Below are 25,670 nucleotides of genomic sequence, written 5' to 3' on the forward strand. Positions count from 1 at the left end.
TTTAAATTAGATCCGGTCATTTTTATGAATGAACCGAGTGACACTGTCTAAAACTTATATCAATCCGCCCATATGATCTCATTCACAAACGAACAGCGCCCTCTAGCGGCAAAAAAAAAAAAATTTATTTTTTATTTTTTTATTTTTTATTAAATAGCGCCCTCTAGCGGCGAAAAAAATTATTCGAATATCCGGTTAATTTCGGATAGTTGGCCAGCGGTATCCGAATAACAAAATTTCACTATTCGCCCAGCACTAGTGGACACTATTGGTAATTGTCAAAGACCAGACTTCTCGTGTATCTCAACATTAACCTGTGAACATTTGTGAGCTCACTCGGTCGACGAAGTTGCGAGATAATAATGAAAGAAAAAACACCCTTGTCACACGAAGTTGTGTGCTGTCAGATGCTTGATTTTGAGACCTCAAATTCTAAAGCTGAGGTCTCGAAATCAAATTCGTGGAAAATTCTCCCAATGTTTTATTCCATAAATCTCTCCCCATTACTCGTTACCAAGTAAGGTTTTATGCTATTAATCATTTTGAAAAATTACCAGTAGCTGTAGTGTCCACTGTCTTTAAAGGCACTGGACACCTTTGGTAATATAAGGTCAGTCCTCTCACTTGGTATATCCCAACTTTATCACACGACCGCCGACCCTGCCGGCTTTAAACGGCCGTTGAAGAACTCGTCGCTACCCTTGTATTCCCTTACTATGATACAGCAAACACTCGAGATGGTATCTCCCGAAGCAAAGTTTCATGTACATAATATTCATGTGTGTATGTAATCAACATTGTGATACAGCAAACTTAAACTAGATTGTATTTCCCTATCCCAAGCACAGTTTGAGAGTCCAAGAAGAGCGACAACTCCTATGAATAATGCATTATTATGTAACTACTCTTTGCTTTTGTATTGTTCACCTGGCCTGGGCTGACCCTCCATGATGAGTTTACATGTAAAGCATTTGTAAAGTTTGATACCCCAGTGGGTGCGTTCGATAAGCTTCACTGGGTCGACCCCGCAGTGCTCACTCGGGTGAGCCCCTGACAAGAGCTAATCGAACGATCACACTCGCCCTCTGGTGGTGACGGCATGCACCTCAGGTCACCCCTAAGTGACCCACTCCACAAGCAGGGCACTGGGGGCTGACCCGGGTGAGCCCCGTCAAAGCTATTCGAACGTACCGGGGCAGACCGGGGTCGACTCAGGAAGCTAAACGAACGCACCCAGAGATAACGTGCTGCAATGATAGACCATGAAAGCATGTATGAAGAACCTTCGTCCATGATGGAAGTGACAGTAACATCACGTGCCAAAGGTGAGTCCATTTCGGTGATGACCCAAAACGTGTTTGTGCAAACTTGCTTAGCTAATTACCGTAACAAGGTCTATACTATAGATGTTATATTTGCATCGGGGATAAAGAATATTAATTTTGGGTTTTACCCATACACCGATGTGTGTTAGCACTGTATACTCAGTACTTTCCCGAACCCTGTGAAAAAAATATCATAGGCATATTACTCGGGTGGGATTCGAACCCACGACCTTTGCAATTCTAGAGGTCTATACTAGACAACAAGCATGGAGGAATAATCAATGAACATAGATTAGAAGACTGCAGTCTGGGGTCTGTAGTAGGCCTACATAAACCATAAAACACGCTCTATGGTCCAATTTATTTCGTCTATGACATTTCTTAAAGAACATTTTGGTAATTTGTCAAAGACCAGTGTTCTCAATTGTATCGCAACATTACAAAAATCTGTGACAATTTGAACCAATGGTTTGTCAAAGACCAGTATTCTCATTAACTTGGTGTATACCAACATAATATGCGTAAAAAACTGTGATTTGAACCAATTTGGTTTGTCAAAGACCAGTATTCTCACTTGGTGTATCCCAAAGTATGTCTTTAAAAAGAATCTATGACAATTTGAACCAAATTGATCATCGAAGTTACAAGAGAACAATGAAGGAAAAAACACCATTGATGCACATAATAATTTGTGTGCTTTCTTTCAGATGCGTTGATAAAAGGCGTCACGCCTGAAGTCTTTTTGAGGGCGAATAACCTCTCTCTCAAAAACTACGTTACTTCAGAGGGAGCCGTTTCTCACAATGTTTGATATCAACAACTCTCCACTGCTCAATACCATGTAAGTTTGTGATGCTAAAATAATTAGTTTGAGTAACTGCAAACAGTTTCCACAGTGCCTTTTAAAAATATTCACTTAAAGGCAGTGGACACTATCGGTAATTACTCAAACTAATTATTAGCATAAAACCTTTCGTGGTGACGAGTAATGGGGAGAGGTTGATAGTATAAATCATTGTGAGAAACGGCTCCATCTGAAGTGCCATAGTTTTCGAGAAAGAAGTAATTTTCAACGAATTTGATTTCGAGACCTCAGATTTAGAACTTGAGGTCTCGAAATCAACCATCTAAACGCACACAACTTCGTGTGACAAGAGTTATTTTTCTTTCATTATTTTTTCGCAACTTCGATGACCGATTGAGCTCAAATTTTCACAGGTTTGTTATTTTATGCATATGTTGAGATACACCAACTGTGAAGGCTAGTCTTTGACAATTACCAATAGTGTCCACTGCCTTTAAAAAACAATTTTGGATGTTGTTATCTGCAGGCGTCATATTGAAGTTTGTTTTAGGTTCTCTGGACTCCAAAAGTCTGTCACGTAGTGATTAACAACGTTTGACTTGATTTGACTAGACTAGAAACAAGAAATGCTTTATTAAAATAAAACTCATTCTTATAGCCTTTAGGCTGAATTAAATTTGTACCAATTTAAAACATTAACATACGTTAAAACAACTATCATCAAAAGTGAAAAGAAAATTAAATCACCAACACACCAAGAAGTTAAGAAAAAATTAATATAGACTACAGAAAAATGGAATTGATCAAGAAAAACACTGGACTTAATGTACAAGAGCAATTCTGAATATTAACAAAACAAACTTAAGGGCGGCACCCTATCTAAAAAGCGGTCAAAAACAATGACATTATGTAGAATTAACATACGCATTAGATAATGAATGAATGGGGATATTATTAAACCGGTCAGTTCTAGCGAAGTTCATTTGTTAACCTTTAGTGGCAGACCTCGCAACACGATTCCCTTTTTTTTTTTTTTTTTTTTTTTTTTTTTTTTGCACGTCATTTCAGCCAGAGGCCGAATTTTTTAGAGATAAACTTATTATGTAAACAAAACCTACCTCAATATAGTTAAATCATAACCGCGCTTTAATAATAGACCATTCCTTGATGTATTCAACCGATGATGGCGCCCAAACTCATTGGGAGCCTACAGTGGGTGCACCTCTAAATTAGTATAAACAATGCTAAATACAAGAATATGCAAAATCACCATCATAAGGCACAGCCGTCGATTTCACAAAACTCTTCCTAACTTAAGACTAATCTTAGGACTTATAGGACGAGTCCCAACCCTGTACTGTAGCATGCAGACGTCAAGATTTATCCTAAGTTAGGACGAGTTACTCGCCCTAACTCGAGTAAAGACGAGTCCTAACTCTTTGTGAAATCGACCCCTTGACACTATTGGTAATTACTCAGAATAATAATTATTAGCATAAAACCTTGTCTGGTAACGAGTAATGGAGAGCTGTTGATAGTATAACAAATGAAGTTTTTGAGAAAGAAGTAATTTCTCACTAATATTTGAATTTTTATTTCGAGACCTCATAATTTGATTTTGAGGTCTAGAAACAAGCAAAGCACACAACTTGTGCAACCACAGTGCAACCTCGTATAGTTGGTAAGACACTGCTCTAGAATCGCAAGGGTCGTGGGTTCGAATCCCACCCGAGTAACATGCCTGTGATATTTTTTCACAGGACTCGGGAAAGTACTGAGTATACAGTGCTAACACACATCGGTGTATGGGTAAAAAACCAAAAACTTATATTCTTTATCCCCGATGCAAATTTAACGTCTATTACAACCACAGTGCGTTTTTCTTCCACTATTCTCTCGCAACTTCGACGACCAAATGAGCTCAATTTTTACAGGTTTGTTTTATGTTGAGATACACCAAGTGAGAAAACTGGTCTGTGACAATTACCAATAGTGTCCAGTGTATTAAGCCCCGAGCCCCTTGAAAACAAATCAAATACTATATTTTAAGACATCTTATTTACTGATTTCATTTCAATTTTCGGCAGGGTTAGCCGTTTGGAATTTTGGCTGACAAGAAATAGCAAAAACATCTGTTTTTTTCTTTTTCTTTTTTCTTTTTTAAACCGACTTGCCAGTTTTCACGAAGCACTCTTCCACTTCTCTCAAGCCATTGCATTTCTTTGTCAATGCATTTATTTATGTGTTACTGCATTTGTTTAGATTTCAAAGGCAAGTTTTTTATTTTCAAACACGGTCTGCCATTTTGTTGAGTAAATATGTTTTCATTCAAATATACATTTATTTCAATGCTTCCATGAAAAATATCGACAATTATTACGGAGTAAAGCAAAAATAACACTAACAGTAAACATAAATGTAATCATTAGACCTTTATCACGCTGTCACCATCTTGGTCGTGTTCCCCGTTTCCATAACAGTAATGAATGCTAACATTCATTGCGCAAACATGGCACCAGACTTTTATTTCGTCCAGCCTCAGTTTGGTTACAATGAGTTGGAATGGAGTAAAATCAAGATGGCCACACAGTGATAAAGGTCTATTTTAGTATGGGGCCATTTTGATAAGTAGAAAAACTTGTAAGAAAGCAATGTTGGTTGAATTGAGAGTTTAAGTGCTTCCTCTTTGGTCCTTTGACATGGCGTAAATAATAATAGTAATAATAATAGTAATAATAATGAAAACTTATAAAGCGCACAAATCCATGAAGGTGCTCAAAAAAACAATAGCATTAAAGTTGTATACAATAACACAAATTAAAACATAAACCTAAGTTTAGAGAAATCTAGAACATGTGGTATAGAATACAGTAGTAACACAAACGCAATATTTAAGAAAACATCCTAAAGGTAAAAAACAAATTTACAAAAATTAAACCATAGGCATGCATGTGCTAAGTTTCCTTGATCAGATCCAATGCTCTATTACCCTTTTGATTTACTGCTTTATTTATTTATTTATTTATTTATTTATTTTAAATCTTTAGACATAGGCCCTACACAATGATTACAAATAAGACAGGGGCTGTCAAGGTTATAAAAAAGTATTAAAAAAACTGTCATCTATGTGTAAAACCAGACCCCCTAGATAATTATATAATATACAAAGGAGATTGTACTCAAACGCTTAAAAATCACACATTAGAAAACATTAAAACAAATTTTAAAGCAAATCCAGATTATTGCAAAAAACAACACCCACAAAAACACCAGGGGGAACGAGTCAATAACAAAAGCGCCTGTCTATACCTTGGGCTGAATGAGCTGATTCCTCATTCAGCCCATGGTATAGACGGGCGCTCTTGTTATTGACTAACTTAGGCTTGGGGGTCGGGGTACCATGCCAACGAAACCAGCATGCTGCCCTATCAGTCGATGATGTCATCGTCAGCCAATCACCCGTGCAAGAAAACCATTTTGTCTAATAGTTGACTTTTTCGTAATGTGAGATTTGGATTAACGGTGGAAATCGCCTGTATCCTGACTGGACTAGGAACGATCCGGTCTCGCTTTTAACATTTCCAGGTAGAATATGAAATAATCTATCCATACATACTAATTGGGGACTGTTGCCGACATTCATAACATGAAAATTTTCCGTGTTTTTGTGACTTGTTTTCTCTGTTTTGAAGCCATTTTTTACGTACAAATTTCTCTTTTTAAAATATGAGTTGCACCGATTGTTTTTATACATAACGACAGATATGCTCTTCGTTTCAATTTACTGGTACATTAGTTTGGTTGAGACTTTTCAGAAAAGGCTGAAAATGACCGAATTCCAGAAGCCCTTTTGACTAATTAGTATTTAAACCGAGGTTCACGCATGAAAAAACGCCGCCCCATATCCCTGCAGATAAATAACAATGGGGATTAGTGTACTGCAGGTAGACTGACACGCAAGGACGTGGTTGTGTAACCCTTTACGTTTGAACTGAAAACTTTGAATTATGGTGACTCTACGAAACATGAGCTAAAAATTGAGGCACAGAACAGAGTCAATAGAAACAAGACAAAGCATGTTGGTACGAAAAGTAAACCCATATCCGCCTAATAATAAGCGTTTATTTACAAAAAAGGCTATAATTATTTGCCTAAGCGCCTGCACCTACACTGTATATTCGGACATCGGGAAACATTTATCAAAAAAATAGTTTAATCATTTACAGAATCAGTTTGTATTATACCGTTGGAAAGAGGACGAAAGTCTCTTCGTTATGATGTCAAATTTGTCTTTGTTGACAGCTGTCATAACGATTTACAGTTACAGGAAAAATTATGAAAATGAGTTACTTGAACTACTGAAAAAACAAGAAGTTGTTTCTTGGACAATAAAAAATACTGAACATAAACCAAATTTTACAAAGTAACATGGCTGGAAAGAGTGTTTCCTAAGCTTTAAAAATAGTACATAACTTGTTTACATGTATCATTTTAACGTACAACTGTCAACAACGTAGCATTTTCATCTGCACGATTTTCTCTGTCTAACCGGCATAAATTCCCATAAAAACAGTTCAAAGCTGTGTGCTGCGGACGCTCGGCATTCGTGATTTTCCAGCAAGAAGACATTGATCAAAATTGTCATAAAACTCAACGAAACGTGTGTGTGCCTATACTGTGTATTGAAGCAAAGGATTGTGTGATACATTTCTGGTCTATAGACGGCCAAAGGGGTTAAACTATGAAGAAATAAAAAGGCAACGAATCTTGTACGGAAAAATCCGTATGTCGGCGTTCGTAGCGGGTTTTTTTTTTCACGTACGGATTTTGACGTAGGTCGGCGGGTATGGGTTTTAATGAGAAAGTGTAGATTCGTTGATAGAATCTACACTTTAGCGTCGTATTATCCGATGACTTTAACTATTTCCCTCAAATTTTACTTTGCCCAAATGACGTTTTTGGTATTCGTAACTATTTTGCAAAATTTACAAGCATATTATTACGGCACTTGCAACATTATCGAGTACAATGTTTTGATCAGCTCTATTGCTATTATTTTTTTTACCCATACACCGATGTGTGTTAGCACTGTATATTCGGTACTTTCCCGAGTCCTGTGAAAAAAAATCACAGGCATGTTACTCGGGTGGGATTAACATTATACAGTTCTATTATGTTTTTACTTTAAAAAATAAATTGTTTGGCTTTTGTTTGATGTTCCTCAGCTGATCGTATAAACATCATGTTATCTTTCAAATTGGAAAAGACAGTCATTTCAAGTTGAAAAATCACGTTTGTAACCGAGATTCGTAAAATAAAAGTAATCTACTCTTCTATCAATAGAGTTGCGTCACATACTAGTGTATTAAATAACGCAACAGTCATTTTTTTGCAGCCATTACTGTTTCAAGTTCGTTATTCCAGTATTCTATTTTTTCTTCAATAAGAGTTGGTCCTGGATTTTCACCAAGTGACTCAATACCCTGCACAACCATGTTCTTTATGGAATGTTCGCCAATAAAGTGTGTATTGATGACACCCGTCTTGACGTCTGATCTGTGCTCTCCAAATCGTTCTTTAAGTTTTTGCTTTGTCTGACCAATATACTGGATATTGCATTTCTTGCATGTAATCAGATAGATTACGTTTGTGGTGTTGCAGGTAATGTGAGACAGGATCGGGTATTTCTTTTTAGTATGGGAACATGTGAAGGAGGGTGATTCCTCTACAAACTCGCAATTTTTGCATCTTCGTATATCGCACTTAAACATCCCCGCGTCTGGTGTGTTTCTAGGCGTGGGTTCGATTGTTGCCTTGGGTAATTCCTTATTGAGACCATGATCAATTGTTTTGAGTGTTTCGATCCAATATCTCTCTCTGCTCCTCAAACCCACCTTGTCGTAGAGTGACTCAATACCCTGTACCATCATATCATATACGGTGTGGTCTTTTTGTTTGTAATGTTGGATAAAGCGAGTTGAGGAGTCTCTTAATTTATCGATTTGTTTCTTCAGGGGTCGCTCTGTATGATCAACAGAATGAAAGTCGCATTTCTTGCATGTAATCAGATAGATTATGTTTGTGCTGGTGCAGCTAATGTGAGACTTGATCGGGTATTGCTCTTTGGTTTCGTAAAGTGTGAAGGAGTGTGATTCCTTGACATACTTCTTGCAGGCATTGCATTTTCCATCAGAGCACTTAAACATTCCCCTTGGAAGAGGAACTTCATAGATCTTAACAGATTTCTTCGCAGCCACTATGAGATCACGGGATGGTGTGAGTGTGATATCATGCGGATCACCACAATTTTTAACAACACATCCCATGTATGTTCCATATCGTGTGAAACAGTCAACTTTACATGAAGCTTCATCTGTCTTTACTACAGTAACATAGATGTTACCATAATTGTCACAGCATATGGCACGTGGCGTGCTGCTCGTTTTAAATTTATATGTTTTGCTTGTGTCACTGATTAATTCTATTCCTTCAGGTGTTGTATAAATATAGCAATTTTTGCTAATAAGGAAAAGCCCATCGATCAAATCGAGGTCAACCGGCGGTATTTGCTCAGCATGTCCTTCCTTATTGTAAAACAAAATTTTATTTTTGGCAGGAAAACTTATTGCGATCGAATTGGAATCCTGGACTGCAATACAGGATGGTTTGCCTGATTCTTCAGGTATTGTGAACTCAAAATCATCTCTAATATTATTGGAGATGCCCTTGACCGTGTTCCCGTCTAGAAAAACTATCATAAGACCGTAATTATTACCCTCATCATTTTGTCTAAGGGCTTTGAAGCCTTCTTTGCCAAATTCTACATAAAATATCAATTCAGTGTCAGTATGTAACACAGCTATGTAGCTACTGTCTGGGAATGCAGTAACGTCATTATACGCATACACACACGCACGTTTGGTTTGCCGCTCAAAATAGCTGAAGTCAAATTTTAGGTTTTTGTCGGGTGGAGGCTTAGACAACAGTGATTTGATGTATGCGTAGACAGGTTGCATGTCGGATGCCATCGTAGCGATCTTCTTTGTGTTAACACAGAGAAGAGTTCACGTAAGCCTTACAAACTATCCGGTAACACTATGTGTGTATCTACTTGCCAAGTAGAGGACGTTAGGCCTATGTTCTTTGTCTTGCTATATTTTACTACCGTGAAGTAGATTTTATCGGATTGTTCGGGAGACTTCTCAATTCTGAAAAAGAACTGTCCTGCTTTTTAACTATTATTGTGGCGGAAGGTATAAAAATTGGCTGGGACTACTTTAGCTTATAGGATCGTTATTAATGGCCCTAATAAGGGTATGACATAATTTGTTTCTCACCTAGGCCTGCACCAAATTTCTCTGAAAAAAACATGTTTTGTTTTTTGTTTTTTTAAATCTCACTAGTAAATTTAACCAATAAATCAGATGGCAAAAGCCGAAACCTTGTTCTCAGTGTCGTGTCTTCAAGCAGTTCCTCATTCGTTCATCAAGCGATGTTGGATTGCAGTCTTTGTCGTTCGCAGTCCGTGTACCCTTCGTATTGCTGACCACGTGAGGGCGCTCTTCTCAATAGTATTACAGAGCCGTATTGCAGAGTACGGCTCTGTAGTATTGATCACTTCCAGGGGTATACGTGATTCGTCCTGCACAGTTTTAGTAGGTGTTCTATCACTTTTGTTACGCCGTAGTCAATCGCTAGGGGGAGCTTTAAGTTGATTTAGAGGTGGATTAAAACGGCTCCTTTAAAGGTCATTGTCTCTCTGCTGAATGCTGACCTGTGAAGAAAAGAAGAAAACAATTAAATGTTCTTAAAGGCAGTGGACACTATTGGTAATTACTCAAAATAATTATAAGCATAAAACCTTTCTTGATTACGAGTAATTGGGAGAAAAACGTTTTGAGAAACAGCTCCCTCTGAAGTGACGTAGTTTTCGAGAAAGAAGTAATTTTCCACGAATTTGATTTCGAGACCTTAGATTTAGAATTTGAGGTCTCGAAATCAAGCATCTGAAAGCACGCAACTTCGTGTGACTATGTGGTGCGACAATGGTGTTTTTTCTTTCATTTTCGGCGACCAATTGAGCTCAAATTTTTACAGGTTTGTTATTTTATTCAAATGTTGAGATACACCAACTGTGAAGACTAGTCTTTGACAATTACCAATAGTGTCCACTGTATTTAATGAAAACTAGTGGGTGGAATCTAGTAAACAAAGATATCGAAAAGGTAAACAAATACTGAAATTGTTTTGCCCTGTCGAAATCTTGTTTTCTTCTCTCGAAATCTTCCGTTCCCTCAAAATATCATCTTGAAGAAACGAAATATATTCCACATGTTTTTATTTACCTTTAAGTTTTCAATACCCTCAAGAGACAGTTTGATGTATTGGGACTTTTTATTTCTGATTTTTTTTGTTCAGGTACCTGGGTGTGTGTTATGGTGGAGGTTCTATTGGCTTGCAGGACAAGAGATTGGAGGATGGTCAGCCAGACGGCGGAGACGATTGCGCCGAAGGCTTGGCTGCACGCTGGAATGATTATAATTGTGGTGTAAGCCAGAGGTTAATTTGTCAGCGTCCTGTCGCACCACTCTAAATCCCTTCAAAGTTGGCTTCAAGGCACTGGACACCTCAAGTAACTGTCAAAAACAAAAATGTTAAAAATTACTTTTAAAGAAGCCGAACAGTACTGTCTGTAGTGTTGGACAAAGCAATATGTTTTCTCATTGGCGACTGCGTTTCTGTGGGCAGCGATTTGTTTCCCCAGGGGTTGCTTTGCATGAGCAACATATTGAAAGTCGCATTTCTTGCATGTAATCAGATAGATTATGTTTGTGGTGGTATGGTTATGTGAGACAGGATCGGGTGTTTCCTTTTTTTAGTGGAATATGTGAAGGAGGAAGGTTTCTTGACTTCAAGGCAGGCATTGCATTCTTCAGTTTGCAGATAACCGGAAACGAATATTAAAGGCATTGGAAACCTAGTTGTCAAAGACCAGCATCCTCGCTTTGTGTTTCCCAACATCATCAAATAACAAGTTTTGTTCAATTGGTCCACAAAGTTGCACGAATTTGCAAGAGAATAGAGACAGAAAAAAAACTTCTTTCATTACTTTGTGTGCTTTCAGATGCATTACAAAAGGCTTCATCTGAAGTCTTTTATTATTTTGCTTATTAAGTTACCTCTTTCCCAAAAACTACATTACGTCAGAGTGAGCCGTTTCTCACAATGTGTTATACTATCATTGGCTCTCCATTGCTCGTTACCAAGTAAGTTTTTATGCGAACAAATATTTTGAGTAATTACCAACCCGTGCCTTTTTAAACTTTTGGGGAAAACCACGAATATGACATTGCCTTAAGTTTTGCTGTTTGAAAATATTAAGGATGCCTGCCTGGAGAAGCCAGTTGGTTTAGTCTCAACATTTCGCAACTGTACTCTCGTCGTTGTCACTGTCTCCTATAACGACTACTTTAGAGCACACTACATTGAATAAACCAATCGGCTCTCACAGAGCCATCACCTCAAGTTTTCAAAAAGAGACAATTTATACATGGTGTATCCGCCAGAATAAATTATTATGAAGTAATAACTAACTGATGTTATAATATGAGTATAGTACCATATTTATGATTTTCATGTTTATATATGACACTTTCTCAGCACTGCAAGCTCAAAATAAATTATACTATGCACAAAATAAGACATGTTTTCACTCAACTTCTAAAATCAACCCTAACCAACCCTGACTCCTCAAAATTAACAAAAAACACTAAAGCCCTAACTGTATTATGTTGGACTGTAAATCGTACTAATGAACTGGTTATGAGACCAGCCGTCGATTTCACCAAACTCCTTCTAACTTAGGATTAATCTTAGGACTTAGGACGGGTTCAGTCTCGTATCCAAATACGTAGGACGCATTGAACCCATCCTAAGTTAGGACGAGTTACTCGTCCTAACTCGAGTTAGGATTAATCTTAGCGTTTCGTTAAATCGGCTGCAGGCTTACCATTATAACCAGATATCAACGCCCATTTACAAAAGTGGAGTTGATCTTTTTTTAAGAGTGCCTAAAAAGGATGATACTATTACCGGTATCGAAAAAGTTAGATTCCCCGTTTTTGTTTTTGTCAACAATGCTGATTCATATGCATAATGTTAACACAAATAATTATAAGAACTAAAAGTCACCTAAAAGATTCAGATGAATTCTGACACATATTTTCACCTGAGCGTCGAATCCATCAACGCCCATCAACCCAACCCCCTCCCCAACCACCCCTCCCCAAGTCCCAACCACCCACCAAACAACCGTTCCCGAACCCCATCACCCCCCCCTCCCTCCAAGCCACCCCATCCCAACCCATCTTCCATGCCCAACCAACCACCCGTACCCCCCCCCCCAATCATCTGGGTGCGTTCGATTTGCTTCCCTGGGTCGACCCCGGTCTACCCCCGGTACATTCGAATAGCTTTGGCGTCATTTCAGGGGCTCACCCGGGTCAGCCCCCAGTGCCCTGCTTGTGGAACGGGTCACTTGGGGCTGGCCCAGGTACATGACGTCACCACGAGAGGGTGGGTGATCTTTCGATTAGCTCTTGTCAGGGGCTCACCCGAGTGAGCACCGCGATGTCGACCCAGGGAAGAAGACAGCTCGTCCGTTCGATTTATCAAGTAATTAATGTACGTTACAAGCGACCTTCAAGTTATAGGTAAAATCATCTGCCAATAAAACAAAACTCATTCGAAACCAGTTTTATTTTCTAGCGTGAACAATAGACATATTAAACACTACGATAAAAGATAATTAAATCCAAGGAAACCTCAAATCATTATCACGTCATTGCATAAATTGCATATTTATATTTGTCTTGAGTTTTTATCGTCTGTATTGTTAAAGTCACCTGGAATTTTTTTTTTTTTTTTTTTTTTTTTCAAACATAAGAGTATATAAAATCTTTTTTTTGAAACGTACAAACTCACGACTTGGTCCGTACATGTACTTTGCAATTGAGTTTACACTATACGCATTACAGGCAAAGTCTGCCTCGGTTGACGTCACAAACAGCGCCCTCTCGGGTCGGGGTCTACTCTTAAATGTGTAAATAACATAAGAACTGATTTTTTAAACCTTAGTTAACTGTTTATTCACATTCCACTCATCAAAACACATATATTAGTGACAAAAGCTTTATTTTGAAAAAATACCACTTCCATGTGACTTTAAGATCTCGCTTGACAATTTCTTTTGTGTTCGGTTTCATAGATCCGTTCTGTGTAAGTTTGCATTTTGTCTATTTTTGTCATGAACAATTAGGAGTAGGCCTCAGTGTTGTTTTTTAAGTTAAAGGAACACGTTGCCTTGGATCGGACGAGTTGGTCTTTGAAAAGCGTTTGAAACCGTTTGTTATGAAGTGCAAATGGTTAGATAGATAATTTAGAATAGAATATAAGTTTCCACACAAACATGCCTTAAAATTGTACGGTTTTCCTTTTACTTCGCAAAGAAACACGGCCGGCCATTTGAGACATGTTTGAGTGGATCATTATATTCTACTTTTAAATTATCTATCTACCATTATTTATTTTTGCATTTTATAACAAAACGGTTTTAAACGCTTGTCAACGACCAACTCGACCGCACCGATCCAAGGCGATCCGAGTTGGTCTTGGAAAAGAATTTGTAACCGTTCGTTACAAAAATCATATAGGATTAGAGAGATATTTTAAAAGTAGAATATAATGATCCACACAAGTATCACTCGAAATTGCGTGGTTTTCCTTTTACCTCGTTGTCAAACACGGTCGGCCATTCATGGAAGTCAAATTTTTGACTCATAAACGGCCGACCGTGTCAGTTCGCAAAGTAAAAAGAAAACCACGCAATTTCGTGGCAATGTGTGTGAATCATTGTATTCTACTTTTAAAATATCTTTCTAACCATATGCCTTTTATAACGTTTCAAACGCTTTTCAAAGACCAACTCGACCGATCCAAGGCAACGTGTTCCTTTAATTTAGTAAGAAATTACTTCTTTCTCAAAAACTACGTTACTTCAGAGGGAGCCGTTTTTCACAATGCTAACAACGGCTCTACATTGCCCGTTACCAAGTACGTTTTTTTTAGGCTAACAATGTTTTGAGTATTGCAATAGTGTCCAGTGCTTTTAAGTAGCTTTATGATATTACTATAGGCCTACAGTCAAGGTCGTCATAACTTGCGTCAGTTTTGTTCTGTTAGGGTTTTCCCAGAGCCGTTGTGTAACACCGCTGATTATAAGGAAATAAAATTCCACCACATAGGGCCTACGTGTTTGGGTGTTAGCTCTATGGTGTACCCATAAAAAAAAAATAACACAAAAAAATGAACCCCCGCCTACACAAAGGGGTCATAAAGCATGATAAAGGAACATTACAGAATTGGTTTTTGCTAACAAAACAGTTGCTGGCAGTGTAAGCATTTTATGTAATCCACCATATACCTACATTGACAAATCTTTAGAAGTTTAAGATCGATCGGCCATCTTGGTCACGAGAAAAAGGTGAAAAACCGAGTACATATTTATTTTTTCATTTTTGCTTAACAAATTAACAAAGCACTCACTGGGCGATAAACTCCAAACGGGAATTAAGTGGGTTTTTTTTGTTTTTTTCTTCAAATGTGACATTTCAGACAAAAATATTTGAAGGGATTTTTTTTTCTACTATCATTATCAATAGACCATGTAAGTTTTATGTAAATCCGTTTCTTGGGTGAGTTTTTTCTTCTTTCCAATTCGGCAATGTTCCTTTAATAGTAATATTATATGGCATGACATTTATTTTGTACTGAGGCACGGGTGACCTGATATTGTTATTGTAGTGGCATTTAAACTCATGAAAAGGCCCTGAACAGTATTAGATATAATTTATGCAGCAGGTTTTTCCCTCGAAGTACCGTTATCAAACAAGTTATTTGAATTTGTTTACCAATAATCATTTTGAAGTTCATCTTTCATATAAACTTATTAAGTGTTTTTAAGTTTATGACATAAACCTTTCTTTTCAACTGTTATTGTTCCTCCATTTTTGTTTAAACATTTTAATGTGTGTAGCTTTTTTAATAAGGTAGTTTTAGATTGTCTTTTTGTGTAGCTTCATATGTTATGTTTGTTAACAGCATATTGATGCCGATGCTAATACGCTTTATAATTAATGCTCAATATATGAAGAAACAAAATATTATGTATTAAAATTTGATTTATGTACTTATTTTTTAAATTTGATGTTTCAGGTAGGCTCTATTTGTTGGACTGTTTTGTTTGCTAATTTCGTATCTGTCAAAAAGCTGTTTTTCTGTTTCAGTACAACCGTGTTATTTTAACAGAACTTCCGCTAACATAATTACTGACTGTGTGGTATTGTCAAAACAAATCGCTGTAAGTTTGCAGATTTTTTTTTGATTTCGAGACCTCAGGTTTAGAACTTGAGGTCTCGAAATCAAGCATCGGAAAGCACACAACTTCGTGTGACAAGGGTGTGTTTTCTTTCATTATTATCTTGCAACTTCGATGACCGATTGAGCTTAAATTTTCACAGGTTTGTTTTGTTATGCACATGTTGAGACACAGCAAGGGGAGAAGACTGGTCTTTGACAATTACCAATAGTGTCCACTGAGGTTAATGATATTTTGTTTTACTCCGTTAACACATGTAAAAGTCGATACTTTTCATGGAAGTATGGAAATAAAATGTGTGAATTGATTTTGTAACCGATAAACATACAATTTTCTTTCATCATGATGATTAGCATCATCATCGTGTGATCACACATTACCTCTGATATTAATAAATCTCAAACAGGCACCTCCATGTACAAATACACTCATAACCTATTTCCTCACCTTTTCACGTCCTACTTCACCTTTAAAGGCAGTGGACACTGGACACTGGTTGGTAATTACTCAAAACAATTAATAGCATAAAACCTTACTAACTTGGTTACGAGTTATGGGTAGAGGTTGATGCATGGTATATAAAACATTGTGAGAAACGGCTCCCTCTGAAGTGACGTAGTTTTCCAGAAAGAAGTAATTTTCAACGAATTTTATTTCAAGACCTCAAGTTTAGAATTTGAGGTCTCGAAATCAAGCATTTGAAAGCACACAACTTCGTGTGATGACAAGGGTGTTTTTATTCCATTATTATCTCGCATCTTCGAGTACCGATTGAGCTCAAATTCTCACAGTTTGGTTATTGTATGCATATGTTGAGAAACACCAAGTGAGAAGACTGGTCTTTGACATTTACCAATAGTGTCCACTGTCTTTAATAAAGACGTTCATAACCACATTACTAGATATAGTAACAATAATATGCATGTCCCATTCGCACGCACATCATACACATCAAAATTAATCATCTTTCCGTCACTATGGTCCTCGTCTTTGGAAATTGGTTGACCAGACTATCAAAGCCTCATCCTCTGTGGCTAGGTTCAAAATATCTTATAAAAACTTCCTTATTTCCCAGTAGTGTAACGTAGTTTTTATACCAATATTATTCCCATTGAAGTTTTTGCTTTTACTTTGTCATTGTCATTTTCTCCAGTAGTTTGTTCGTATGTCTTTTTGTCTGTCTGTCAGTTTCGTCTTTGTATTGTCCAAAGCATGTACCTTTAGTTTATGTATTTTGTTATGTAAAGGCAAGCTGCTACAAGCTACCTGGCTTATTTTTGGGCCTTGCCTCCACGCGCTTCCCGCCAGTTTATTCTTTTTTCTGTCTTATTCTTGTATGCACTATTCCGCTTCTTTCTGGATCCTTCTCTTAAGGGCGTGGACACTATTGGTAATTGTCAAAGACGAGCCTTCACAGTTGGTGTATCTCAACATTATGTATAAAATAACAAACCTGTGAAAATTTGAGCTCAATCGGTCGTCGAACATTGCGAGATAATAATGAAAGAAAAAACACCCTTGTCACACGAAGTTGTGTGCGTTTATATGGTTGATTTCGAGACCTCAAGTTCTAAATCTGAGGTCTCGAAATCAAATTCGTGGAAAATTACTTCTTTCTCAAAAACTATGGCACTTCAAAGGGAGCCGTTTCGCACAATGTTTTTACCATCAACCTCTCCCCATTACTCGTCACCAAGAAAGGTTTTATGCTAAGTATTTTGAGTAATTACCAATAGTGTCCACTGCCTTTAATCCATTTCCCCTCTCTTTTTCTATAAATGGATAGGTATTTGTTTGTTTGTTTTATGCCTCTGAAGAAGGTCCGGTTTGGATCGAAAGCTAAGGCCATCTACCCTGCTCATTACATGTATGTATTTCAATGTAGTTATTTAATATTGTGGAAATGTTTTGTGGAAATAAATGTAAATTGAATGAAACAGAATTAGCCCAATGATGATATTGTTAAAAACTTTTGTATATAAACTTTTGTCAAAAACAGCTCTCCATGACTCCTTACAAAGTAAGGTTTTGTGGTTTTTGGTTTAATTATCATGATCATGACTTAATTATATCAACTTACTTGATTTATGACGGGGAGTAATCCAACTAACACATCGTCAATCTGCGTCCGAAGAGAAAGTACAACTCCAAAGATGCCGATAAAGAATGAGGAAATGGGACATAAAGTCACTGCGTCACTGCTTTGTGAATTTATATCTCTGGGCCAAAGTCTATTTAAAGCACATGACGTCAAACTCTCACAACATGCAAGGTTAAAGGCACTGGAAACTAATGGTAATTACTCAAAATAATTGATAGCATAAAACCTTACTTGGTAACGAGTAATGGGGAGCTGTTGACAGTTCTTCGGCTCCCTCTGAAGAAACGTAGTTTTTGAGTTTCTCACTTAAATAATTGGAATTGAATTCGAGACCTTGAATTCAAGGCATCTGAAAGCATACAACTTAGTGTTTTTTCTGCCATTATCCTCTCGCAACTTCGACGACCAATTGAGTTCAAATTTTTACAGGTTTGTTATTTTATGCATAATGTTGAGATACACCAAGTGAGAAGACTGGTCTTTCACAATATTTTTGTTTAACCAAAGTTGTCCATTGCCTTTAAATACATGTTTTTCCCCACAGCAGTCGTGCCACAATACCGAACAAACAACATACTTCAGCTTTTTGTGTGTGTTTTTTTTTAGAATATCAAAAAAAGATCGGCCTTAACTTTCATTGTGTAGCCGTCTGTGTTGGGTTCCCTGCACACACATTGATTATGGCAGTTGTTCTCACATCACTTTACATGCACTGTACACTATATTATGGTAATTATTATTATCATGGTGGAAGAAAGGCCAGTCTTCTCACTTGGTGTATCGCAATATGCTTTAACTAACAAACCCCAAAATTTGAACTCAATGGGTGCGTTCGATTAGCGTTCCTGGGTCTCTCCCGCGTGCTCACTCGGTCGGCGGGTGAGCCCCTGACAAGAGCTAAACGAAGGATTACCCACCGTTCTCGTAGCGACGTCGTGCACCTGGGGCCTGCCCCTAATAATTGTGACCCACTCCACAAGCAGGGGACGGGGGCTGACCCGGGTGACCCCCGGAATGACGTTAAAGGAACACGTTGCCTTGGATCGGACGAGTTGGTCTATGAAAAGCGTTTGTAACCGTGTGTTATAAAATGCATATGATGAGAAAGATGTTGTAAAAGTAGAATACAATTAACACACAAGTATCACTAAAAATTGCACGGGTTTCATTTTACGTCGCGAACTAACACGATCGGCCATTTATGGGAGTCAAATTTCTGACTCCCATAAATGGCCGACCGTGTTAGTCGACGAGGTAAAACGAAAACCACGCAATTTCGTGGCATATTTGTGTAGATCATTGTATTCTACTTTTACAACATCTTTCTAACCATATCGATTTTATAACAAACTGTTACAGAACGCTTTTCAATGACCAACTCGACCGATCAAAGGCAACGTGTTCCTTTAAAGCTTTTCGAACGAAACGGGGCAGACCGGGGTCGACACAGGGAAGCTAAACGAACGCTTCCAATATTGGTCTTCAAATTTGCGCCGAATAATGGAAGAAAAACACCCTTGTCGCAAAAGTTTGTGTTTATTGTTAAAAAATACAATGATCTTTGTGTGCGTTAAAAGCTTTTGGAGACTTTTGGGACGCTTGGTCGCAGCAGACTTACCAGGTAAAATCCATTGTTCTCGGTCATGCGCGCACGCTCAAAACTAGCTACGTACACAATGGGTGCGTTCGTTTAGCTTCCCTGGGTCGACCCCGGTGTGCGGCGTTTTTTCTTTCCAGAACGAACGTGGGTAATTATCTGCACACGTTCGTCCTGAGAAAAAAAACCGCCACACACCGGGGTCGACCCAGGGAAGCTAAACGAACACACCCAATGGAAATTTACTGGTAAGTCTGCTGCCACCTAGCGCCTCAAAGTCTCCCATTACAATGAATGCATTCGTTCGTTGTGTTGTAGAATTACTATAATCATCCACCAGTGAAAACTGGGCCAAATTTCACAGAGCTACTAAGCACGAAAATTAATTTGCTCAGCATGAAATTCCTTGTTAAAAACAGAGTAGGCCTACCAACCGAATTTCCCTTTGCTGCATAATGCTTATTACTGGTATTCAGCTGTTGTTTGTTTTTCCAGAAAATCATGTGGGAATTTATTTGGTAATCCTGTTTTTATCAAGACAATTTCATGCTAAGCAAATTTTTGTTTGGCCCTGGTCATCTCGGCCTACTCAATTAATGAAATAATGTAGCTTTCGACTTCAACCCAACTTCAAATTTCCACGTGATTTAAATGCCCAAAAGAGTTGAGCAAAAGTTCCTTGGGTTTTGGTAGAAAAACACACAATCTTAGTAATTGCCTTGCATCACACCAAAGAAATGGTTAAAATGGGACTCCTTGATAAAAGACAGGGCGCCACCGTTATTTTATGATAATAATATAAAACAAAATAGCCGTCTGGTTCTCGTTTCATTATTATTTTGAAACTCTTGATGCAGACGGCCGTTTCATGTTTCAAAAGAATACAAAAACTACAATAACAATTCAGGTAGAATGTTTTCAAACAAAAACTTTGAAATAAAGTAAACAAGTCGGTGTGAAATTGTTTTCAACAACCATTACTCTTTGGAATCAGACATTTTTTGGATGGAGGCGATCTATCGTGCACGCACCACATAATGCGTAGATGGCACTTCCGAGGTACCGTAGTTATAACTTAAACTTCAACATGGCGGGCGAGCATGTTGAACTCAAATTTTTGTCCACGGTTTTGAGCCCAACTGAGATTGATTCCGTTGCCGTTGATGTTCGTGAGAAGTTGGAAGCTTTGCTAAACTCGAGGGAGACGATTCAAGATGGGTTGAAGACTAAACTGGAAAAGTTACGAGTGAATTCTGGTGAGTGGTGTACGATTTTCAAAAGTAACGTGAAGTTTTTAGACCGGCTTTGTGCGCACACTACACTAGGCATGTTGTCCAGTTTTCGGACATATTCAGGCATCTTTACCACGCACTACCACTAGCAGTAAAAGACTTGGACTGTGTCACTGTCACTGTCAGTGGGGGCCGGTCACTTCGGCACCCTGCAAATTCGGCACCTCACTAGCCCCACTTGTGTGGCCAAGGCTAGCTGAATCCTTCCTTGCCTTGGTCACACAACAACCACACAAGTGACAAGTGCCGCCAAGTCAAGTGGGGCTACGTACCGTACCTTGGCACATGCACAATAATACAAATTGGCACCTGTCGAGGAATATAAAATAAAAACAGTTTAATTTTAATTTAGAAAAATTTAACACAAATAAAATTCAAGAAAAAAAAGGGATAAAGAACTTCATATTTTTGCAACCCAAATTACCAGAAAACTATGATAAAACACATAAAATTATTGATACGGGTTAATTCAAAACATTGTTTGGATAACTTTCCGTATGGCGCCACCACTTTTTCACTAATTTTTACAAAAAGGGATATCTCATTGAGGTAAATTAGATATTATTTCATATCGAGTGAAAAAGTGGTGGCGCCATACGGAAACTTTTCCCATTGTTTAATTTTAGAAGCAAAATCATTTAACTTTTGAATTAAGTGATGTTAAATATCCTGTTTTAAATTGGAATGCCAGTCAACTCGCCCCCAGCAAAGTCACACACTACAAAGTCTCCTAGGCCTACTCCTAGAACTTTTGAAAAGCAAATGTTTAAAAAATAAAATACAGTTCTTTGAACAAATTACAAATGTACGTCAGATATGTCATTGTTTTAACTCTTCACGGAGGTGAGCATAGTTAAATACTTGATTTATGCTGTTTTATGCTGTCCTAATAGAAGTTTTGTAAGGATTCAGACAAAACATTCGTATCAATTGTCGCCCGACGTCCGCGAATATTCGGATATTAAAGAATATCCGGTTATTTGGTTGTAATTACAAGACTATCCGGTTTATAAATAGGTATTCGCGCCCATTGTGGATATCCGGTTGCAGAAAAAAAAGGCGTTCGCGGTTACGGATAGGAAAGCCTATTCTCCTTTAACCAGATATTAGAATTATTCTCCCAGGCCTGCCCAACTCGGTCCTGCCCAACTACACATGAACTGACTTGTCGAGGATGATGATAGAGGGTTATGATTATAGACCAATCTGACGAAACAAAATTGGTAGCGCCCTCTATCGTAAAAAAAATTACTGTGGTGTCTTTGTGCATAATCTAGGCACTGAAGACACTGCAGGTAGTGAACAGGGGCAAAGGAGACACCATAGCAAATGGTGCGTGGTGCTCAACACTTGCGCTCCCGGTGCATGCCCGGGTTGGTGTATTAAATACCCCTCAAAGTCTGAACTCAGTACTAAATCTCAAAGAAAAAAGTTTTACTTGAATTCAGTGCTTGGTATTCAACCAAAAATGCACTTAGACTTGATTTCATGTTAAGGTAAAAAAAAAAAAAATCCTATTCCTGCATGACTTTTTAAAAACTTGTTGTACAAATAATACTACCCAATAAAGCCTACATGTACATGTAGTTCATACTTCCTGCGAATGCTATAAGAACTATGACGTCACAACTCTGTTTTCTCTACTACGAATGTTTCGCAGGAGTTGGACACAACTCTTCTGAATTGTTCGTTGCGAGTTTGTGACGTCAAAATTTGTATTGCATTCGCAGTCACAAGAAGTACGAACTGGGCTTTACTCAGAATTTTACACAGAGTCTATGATTACTTATAAAGAACTTAACTTTACATTTCAGAGCAACGCTATTTTGAGTTGGAGAAACAGTTAATTGCCTCAAGCACCAAGCTAGAGTCATCTCTTACTGCCAATTCGGAGCTCAAGGAACAGACTGCTAAACTTGGTAAGTACATGTAGTAAGACAGTACTGAAAGCTGCTTTACCAAATTGTTATCAGAGCTGCATGGCTCGCCCTTAACACTAGCCCGGTGTACATTGTCTAGTAAAAACTGCTACAGGCTACTTAAAAAACTGTCTAAGGCTACTTTTCTGTTTAAAATGCTCATATTTTTTTCTTTCAGATGTGAATAATACATTTTTTTAAATGTGTTTATTTATTTATGAGTGTTTGAGTGGAACTTTGTTTGCCTTTTATACTGGTTGTGATTGCTACTGCATCAGAACGATACATTTATGACAATCATGTTTAAAATCAGGGCTACTTAAACTCCATTGGAGCAAGTTAACCCCATAGTTGCCCGGTTGGCTACTTATCAAAAAGCTTTAAGAGCAACAGCAAGGCCTGCTGTCGATTCACCAAACTCAGAAGTAATAACTTAGAATTAATCTTAAGACTTGGGAAGAGTTGATTTCCGTATCCGAAGACGTTAGGACGCATTGAACCCATCCTAAGTTAGGACGAGTTACTCATCCTAAGTCGAGATACGATTTACTGCATGGTGTCACCACAAAGCAAATATAAATATCTATCGTTTAATAACTGTTGGTAGTCGTTGACAAATCTTTGCTCTTTTTGGTTGAGTAGAAGAACAGCTACGACAGAGCAAAGATGACCTCGCTAGTGTGCGCGACTCAAGCGAGGGCAGTAATCTCAGTTACAAGCAGCTGAGTCGCAGCGTTGAACTCCTGGAGTATGAGAAGGGAGAACTGCTGAAGGTCTTGGAGAGGAAGAACCAGGAGATCACCAGATTGAATGGTAAAGTACTTTTTCATTCTTAATGTCTATAGACCATGTGAACTTTGTTTACAATAAGTGTGACCTTGTACATTCTTTGGCTAGTCTGGCAGGCAAGAAACTGCACTGGTCATATGGGAAAGTGTACATTTTGTGTCATAATTTCCACATAAATCCAAGAGTTATGAAAGTAAAAGCTGGACAAGTTTTAAGATGTGCCCCCCTTCATTATATCAAAAGTTGATAAAAATTGGACAGTGCAATATTCATAAAATATAAGAATTTATGTTTTCTTCTATTTGGCTGTGTACAAATCATGCCTGCAGGAAGTCCAGGCTTGGTGGCTGTTTTGTAAACATGTGATGTCACAGGTTACATTGTCTATAAGGAATCTTGTACAACTTTCACTCAGCAGGGCTTTAATGTTACACTGGACAACCGGCCCAACGGTTTAAGTGTTGGGCCCGTAAACTTAAGACTGGACAACAGGCATGGGATTTCTCCGCTTTAAAACGAAATTCCGTTTTTCGTTTTGCCCTATAAAAAGAAATTCTGTTTTCTTTAACCAGGAGATCACCAGACTCAATGGTAAAGTGCTTTCCATTCTAAATATCTATAAGGAACCTTGTCCAACTTGCATTCAGCAGGGCTTGACTTTTACACCGGCCCAAGGCCAGTGGTTTCAGTGATTGGCCAGTAAACTTAAAGACACTGGACGCTATTGGTAATTGTCAAAGACCAGTCTTCTCATCTCAACAGATGCATAAAATAACAAACCTGTGAAAATTTGAGCTCAATTGCGAGATAATAATGAAGAAAAAAAAACACCCTTGTCACACGAAATTGTGTGCTTTCAGATGCTTGATTTTGAGATCTCAAATTCTAAATCTGAGGTTTCGAAATGAAATTCGTGGAAAATTACTTTCTCAAAAACTACGTCACTTCAGAGGGAGCCATTTCTCACATTGTTTTATACTATGCAGCTCTCCCCATTACTTGTTACCAAGTAAGGTTTTTATGCTAATAATTATTTTGAGTAATTACCAATAGTGTCCACTGCCTTTAAGACAGGACAAGTCTTAACAGTTTTAACATCTTTGTCTCAAAAGAATGATGTTCAAATAAGGAGTTTGGGTCTCGCAAGCATCTTTCAATCCTGCCAAGTATCACTCAGGTTTTTTTTTACTGCCACTATTCTCTTGCAAATTCGATGACGAATTGAGCACAAATTTTCATAGGTTTGTTAATTTGATGCATGTTAACCAATTGAGAAAACTGGTCTTTGACAATAGACCCTTCCCATGAAATATGTAAATTGCGCCTAGCGCGTGCGCACTAACGTTTTGGTTGGCAAAATGAGGGAACATCGCGCTGTTTTGTACACGGCTAATGGGTGCATGACGCAGACGCGATTGCGCGTCTGCTTAGTGCACAACTCTATGGTGTTTGCCAACCAACAGGGTCTGTACGCATGCGTGAATGTAATTAGCATATTTCATGGGAAGGGTCCATTACTAAACATGTCCAGTGCCTTTAATATTCTAATTGATGTTATTATTGTTATGTAGATGACTGGAAGACGATGTCCAGTAAACTGGCTGAAGCCAACGCTGCCAAGTCCAGTCTGCAGGTCAAGGTCGATGAACTCCAGAACCAGGATATGTCCGTCAAGGTATGTACATTATAACCTTTGACATGTCACACTGCTGCCTCACAATAGGCAACTTTTGCTGGCAACTACAGGCATGAGAATCTTCCGGATTTTTCCGGAATTCCGGATTTTTCACTTCAAAATATGTGGTCTCCGAGTTCAATGTGAATTTGCTATAAAATTCGGGGGGTAGGTTTTGGGGGGTATACATTTGGATTTCTCTAATCCCTCTTCTCTAGTCAGATAATGTCCAGTTTACCTTTGTAATTGTTCTTATCGCGGATCCACACGTACGGCGTTCATGAAAAAACGGCACCTAAACAATAAATTGCCGTCCAGCAACTGGCTCAGTTTACGGCTTGTGGTCTTCCTGGCATCGCGCATGCATAATGGAGCAGCAGGGACCGATGTATAAACTTGCCTCATTCCTTGCTTCGTTTATAGTGGTACGGTTCAATAATGTTTGCGTGTAATGCGCTTGCTGCTGCAGCAAAGATAACACGTGTGGAGACTTTTGAAAGTCTACTGAAAAAAACAAGAGGCAATTTTTGCTGGCAACTAGGAGCAAGTTTGTGTGTGCGCATTTAGTCGACTACTGACCGGTAATGTACATGCGCAGTGACGCAATCACTCGAATGTCTTGTTTGGAAGCCTAGTCAACCATCGGTACCATGATAATAGTATTCAACACTCCATTGCCTTCCGCATTTCCGTTATGGTGTCACTTGTTCCCCTCTGCGCTTTACAAATGTT

At 38.2% G+C, this 25,670-nt stretch overlaps 2 protein-coding genes and 1 long non-coding RNA gene across 3 annotated transcripts in view; 2 read left to right on the top strand and 1 right to left on the bottom strand.

Moving 5' to 3' along the window:
* The first annotated feature begins 1,016 nt into the window (after positions 1-1,016).
* Positions 1,017-10,723, top strand: LOC139952544 (uncharacterized). The gene is made up of 2 exons (XM_071951712.1): positions 1,017-1,329; positions 10,549-10,723. The coding sequence occupies exons 1-2, from the start codon at positions 1,253-1,255 to the stop codon at positions 10,721-10,723; spliced, it is 252 nt and encodes an 83-aa protein (XP_071807813.1). The 5' UTR covers positions 1,017-1,252.
* LOC139952546 (uncharacterized) lies at positions 8,909-17,752 on the bottom strand. The gene is made up of 3 exons (XR_011787901.1): positions 17,646-17,752; positions 10,553-10,766; positions 8,909-9,904 (listed from the first exon to the last, which is right to left on the bottom strand). It is a non-coding gene; the product is annotated as an uncharacterized lncRNA (long non-coding RNA).
* Positions 17,753-20,305: 2,553 nt separating this feature from the next.
* The window catches only part of LOC139952254 (nucleoprotein TPR-like), a 74,744-nt gene continuing 69,379 nt past the window's right edge, over positions 20,306-25,670 (top strand). Inside the window, exons 1-4 of the mRNA XM_071951329.1 lie at positions 20,306-20,519; positions 22,370-22,474; positions 23,117-23,287; positions 24,835-24,938. Coding sequence (XP_071807430.1) covers positions 20,309-20,519; positions 22,370-22,474; positions 23,117-23,287; positions 24,835-24,938 — 591 coding nt within the window. The 5' untranslated portion in view covers positions 20,306-20,308. The remainder of the gene's footprint in view (positions 20,520-22,369; positions 22,475-23,116; positions 23,288-24,834; positions 24,939-25,670) is intronic.

This window comes from Asterias amurensis, chromosome 20 (assembly GCF_032118995.1).
Source record: "Asterias amurensis chromosome 20, ASM3211899v1".
NCBI lineage: Eukaryota > Metazoa > Echinodermata > Asteroidea > Forcipulatida > Asteriidae > Asterias > Asterias amurensis.

Coding starts and splice junctions, on each gene's coding strand:
- LOC139952544 (XM_071951712.1), top strand. CDS start 1,253: ATGATAGACCATGAAAGCATGTATGAAGAACCTTCGTCCATGATGGAA. Junction 1,330..10,548: donor ACATCACGTGCCAAAGGTGA/GTCCATTTCGGT, acceptor TTTTTTGTTCAG/GTACCTGGGTGTGTGTTATG.